At 38.8% G+C, this 5,079-nt stretch overlaps 1 protein-coding gene across 1 annotated transcript; it reads right to left on the reverse strand.

Annotated features, from left to right (window-relative positions):
- Positions 1 to 1,063: 1,063 nt before the first annotated feature.
- On the reverse strand, positions 1,064 to 4,495 carry TPHA0P00100 (uncharacterized protein; the record flags this gene model as incomplete). The annotated part of the gene is made up of 1 exon (XM_003688554.1): positions 1,064 to 4,495. One exon carries the CDS (start codon positions 4,493 to 4,495, stop codon positions 1,064 to 1,066), a length of 3,432 nt encoding a protein of 1,143 aa, XP_003688602.1.
- Between the last annotated feature and the right edge of the window lie 584 nt (positions 4,496 to 5,079).

Consider the following 5,079-nt stretch of genomic DNA (forward strand, 5'->3'; position numbering starts at 1 on the left):
GGATATAAAAATTAATGAAAATATTTGTATCCTGCCTAGTTTGATTTAGTGTTTGAACAAATGGGATAACACTTATGTGATGATTTGTTATTCGTATAACTGAAATAGGCAAACAACGCAATCCAATTGGTAATTAAAATCACTCAATATATTTAACATGTCTTTCGAAGATGGAATGGTGTCGTGATCGTGACAGAAATCATTGGTATAAATACCGGGGCTTTACCAACCATGTAAAATAAATCAACTGTCTTAATCAACTTGTATAATTAGTATCTTTTATATATTATTTAGTTTATATAGATCCCGACGGAGAATTATAACATAATACTGACTCTTAACAATGAATAATCAAATAAAATCTAATATTGAACAAAACTGTATTAATTATACCAGTTAATTAAGACAGTTTGAATTATTTTCATGGTTGGAAAACCCTTGGTATTTATACCTTTGATTTTTGTCACGGTCATGTTTCTGTTTCATCTTCGAAAGACATGTCAATTATACCAAGTGATTTTCTGTTCCAATTTGGATTGTGACGTTTACCTCGTCCAGTTATACGAATAACAAATCATCACATATGTGTTATACTACGTGGCCAAACACAAAATCAAATTAGGAAAGATACAAATATTCTCATCAATTTTTATATCCAACAAAATATAAGTTACATAACACCTTGCATCAAAATTCCACAGTACTTTTCAAATTAGATGTCTGCTAAGAGGCCGACAGTAAAATTAAAAAGTTACATCTTGTAGGCAGCTCCTAGTACAAATACAACGTATACAAAAAAGTACTAAAACAGCAATTTTCTATATCTTCTAATAGGAATTGTTGAAATAAATACGACGATAGCTAAATATAAGTAATAAATTTTATTATTCTATATACACATAATAAAAATAGATGCTATGAAAATGAAATGTAAAACGATATACCTAATCAGGTATCGATTTATTAATTAATTGATGCGTTAATATAGGTAAATTTTCTATAAATGATGAATTTGAAATGAGGTTGTATACTGTTATGTCACTCAGACAACATGGGAATAAAACTAAGCAATAACAATCATAAAAATAAAACCAATAAAGCTAATCATTGATGACCTGTGTACCATAATATTAGAACCTGCGGCTTCGTATGAAACAGAAGCATCTGATGTAGTCAAATTTTCTGATGAAATTGAATTACCATTGGTGTATGGCAAAGTAGATAAAGTCCTACTTGACAATGCAGTTGTATACAAAGATATATCAATGTATCTTGAAGTAATGATGGTATTTGTGTTTACATCTACGTTGGAAACAGCTGGGTAAGTTGTGGAAGTAACTGGGTCTTTGCCATTGGAATCAGTAGTCAAATAATAAGGAACAACTTCAGCAGAAGAGGACTCATCAGTTGTGCTGGAAGCAACTGTGCTGGAAGCAACTGTGCTGGAAGCAACTGTGCTGGAAGCAACTGTGCTGGAAGCAGCTGTGCTGGAAGCAACTGTGCTGGAAGCAACTGTGCTGGAAGCAACTGTGCTGGAAGCAGCTGTGCTGGAAGCAGCTGTTGGCATGTCATAGGAGTAGACAGTTAAAAAGTAAGAAATAAACTCACTAGCGGACGAGCCATTTGAAGTAGTTGTTATCTCTGTTGAATAAGGAACGTCACTGAAATGCACATTTTTATGTGTTGCAAAATATGTCGTATAATTATTCTCAACACTATGTGTTGAATTAATAGTTGTAAAAGAAGAATCAGTGCTTGGAATAGTAGATTTTTCACGTTCTAAAACGGAAATACTGCTCTCTGAAGACTCGAAAACATCACTAATGACAGTTAGCCTTGCATTGACGATAGTAGTGGTAAAATTAATTAATGTAGCAGTGTTTTCACTAGCTATAGAAGTGAATAGTTCAGAGCCTACTCCTGTTGCCGACTCCTCTGAATATTTGAAAGACGATGTAGATCTTGTTCTTGATATTGCATCCACTCTAGCGCTACCCATACAATGGAAAATTTCTTTTGAAAAAGCCTTGCAGTTGGAAGCTCCCGAAGTTCTTAATTCAGCAGTAGGCATAGCTTCTGTCGCGGTGACAGATTGTTCAGATTTTCCCGAGGTTGGTTTAGTTCTAGTTCTGGATTTTGCAGCCACTTCACCACCGCGGAAAATGGAAGTGGAACTTATAAATGACACACAGTCAGAGCGATCACTAGATGCAACCAAGGAAGATGGAGTATAACTAGATTCAACGCTAATAACAGAATATTCCAAAGACTCCCCAGGATCTGACTCTAAATTGATACTGCCAGTAACATCAGATGCGCTCTCTGAAACGCTGCTTGATATATATACACTAACGTCTCCAGATGATGGTTGCTCACCGTAACCGGAGGAGGATTGCTCACCATAAGTTGAGGAAGTCTCGGTAGCAGCTTCCAATGATGACCCATTAGCATCCTCAGAGGAGTGGGCGGCGCTGGCTTCCGATGGTTGTTCACCGTAACCGGAGGAGGATTGCTCATCGTAACCGGAGGAGGATTGCTCATCGTAACCGGAGGAGGATTGCTCACCGTAACCGGAGGAGGATTGCTCACCATAAGTTGAGGAAGTCTCGGTAGCAGCTTCCAATGATGACCCATTAGCATCCTCAGAGGAGTGGGCGGCGCTGGCTTCCGATGGTTGTTCACCGTAACCGGAGGAGGATTGCTCATCGTAACCGGAGGAGGATTGCTCATCGTAACCGGAGGAGGATTGCTCAGATTTTCCCGAGGTTGGTTTAGTTCTAGTTCTGGATTTTGCAGCCACTTCACCACCGCGGAAAATGGAAGTGGAACTTATAAATGACACACAGTCAGAGCGATCACTAGATGCAACCAAGGAAGATGGAGTATAACTAGATTCAACGCTAATAACAGAATATTCCAAAGACTCCCCAGGATCTGACTCTAAATTGATACTGCCAGTAACATCAGATGCGCTCTCTGAAACGCTGCTTGATATATATACACTAACGTCTCCAGATGATGGTTGCTCACCGTAACCGGAGGAGGATTGCTCACCATAAGTTGAGGAAGTCTCGGTAGCAGCTTCCAATGATGACCCATTAGCATCCTCAGAGGAGTGGGCGGCGCTGGCTTCCGATGGTTGTTCACCGTAACCGGAGGAGGATTGCTCATCGTAACCGGAGGAGGATTGCTCACCGTAACCGGAGGAGGATTGCTCATCGTAACCGGAGGAGGATTGCTCAGATTTTCCCGAGGTTGGTTTAGTTCTAGTTCTGGATTTTGCAGCCACTTCACCACCGCGGAAAATGGAAGTGGAACTTATAAATGACACACAGTCAGAGCGATCACTAGATGCAACCAAGGAAGATGGAATATAATTAGAACCAACGCTAATTTCAGTATATTGTGATGATACTACACTCTCCTTTATTGAAAATGTTCTAGTTACTGATAATGAAGATGCTGAACTAACTGTCTCGCCAGAGCCTAATGAAGGCACGAAGGTATTTTCTGATAGGCTTTCGATAATATATGAAGATGAAATATCTGTAAGACTTTCTGTTGATTCCTCGGCACCAATACTAGAGTTAAACTGGTTGGATGAATGATGTGATGTTTCCTCGCCGCTTTGTAAAGATATAGCGGCTGTCGTTCTCAGTTTTCCTGTTATGATTGTAGGAATAGAAATATCTCTATTACTTCGAAAAATGTATGAAGAATGTTGGAGGGAGGAACTAATTGACATGGCAGTGGCAGTGTGTGATGGAACATAGATCATGTAGGTGATGATAGCGGTCGTCATGCCATCATTGACATAGTAGTTTGTCCACCAGTTGGCGGTTGAGGTCTCGGTGACATCACCCGTGTAGGTAACAGTGGTGGAGTATAGGAAGTATGGCGTGTAAACATAGAAGATGTTAGTTAGAACTTCATCACCGTTATAATCGGTGTTAGTCTTTGTCCCTGTGGAGTAGGTTGATGTAGCACTACTGGACCAGCCAGTGTAAACAAAAGATGAAGGCATGTAAGTACTTGGCTTAGTAATGCTTGTTGTAGAAGAGCTGCTCGACATGGTAGTGGCAGTGTGTGATGGAACATAGATCATGTAGGTGATGATAGCGGTCGTCATGCCATCATTGACATAGTAGTTTGTCCACCAGTTGGCGGTTGAGGTCTCGGTGACATCACCCGTGTAGGTAACAGTGGTGGAGTATAGGAAGTATGGCGTGTAAACATAGAAGATGTTAGTTAGAACTTCATCACCGTTATAATCGGTGTTAGTCTTTGTCCCTGTGGAGTAGGTTGATGTAGCACTACTGGACCAGCCAGAGAAGACATAAGACGAGGGCATATAAGTGCTGGGCTCAGCACTATCTATGGTTGTCGTACTGTTTGAGGATGTAGACGTAATTTCATTATTGTTTTTGGTGGCTGATAATGCCGCTAATGCTATATTTAATATGGGATAAAGTATTAAAAGATGCGATATTTTCATTGTAATGGATAAATTAATAGTGAAAACCGGCGTCTATAAGTCTATAATGAAAAGTTTTTTTAGGGTATTAATTTTTGATGTGTATGTACAGTGAGAATGTTAAGGTTGATGAGACTAAAAAAAGAGAAAAGAAAAAATAAAAGATTTGTCGAGAAAAGTTAGCGACTAGCAAAAAGTAAGAGTTCTTTAGAAATGTTGAAGAGAATGATCTGTCTTGTTTATATATATTCTTGACAATAGAAAATAACAAAACTTTTCTAAAAGAATGAACGACTTGTAAATTTTTCTATCCGTTTTTTAATTTAATGGCATTCGAGTATTGTAACAGGACTCCACAAGAGGAGAGAAGGCAAGAGACTTTCGTTTGCATCGTTGAAAGACGTTGTTCTTGAAGAAACGACGATCGGTAAACTTAACTAATTATTGTGAGAGTTTGTAATCCTTCATTTTCTCCTTAGCACAACAAAGCCAAAGACCTCAGAAGAATGAGAAGGAAAAGCATCGAAATTGTAAACGTCAAGATCATGAGTCTCGCACAAGATCTATCCCAAATGAAGTAAAAGATAAATAGCCTTCGAAAGGAT

This window comes from Tetrapisispora phaffii, chromosome 16 (genome assembly GCF_000236905.1).
Source record: "Tetrapisispora phaffii CBS 4417 chromosome 16, complete genome".
NCBI lineage: Eukaryota > Fungi > Ascomycota > Saccharomycetes > Saccharomycetales > Saccharomycetaceae > Tetrapisispora > Tetrapisispora phaffii.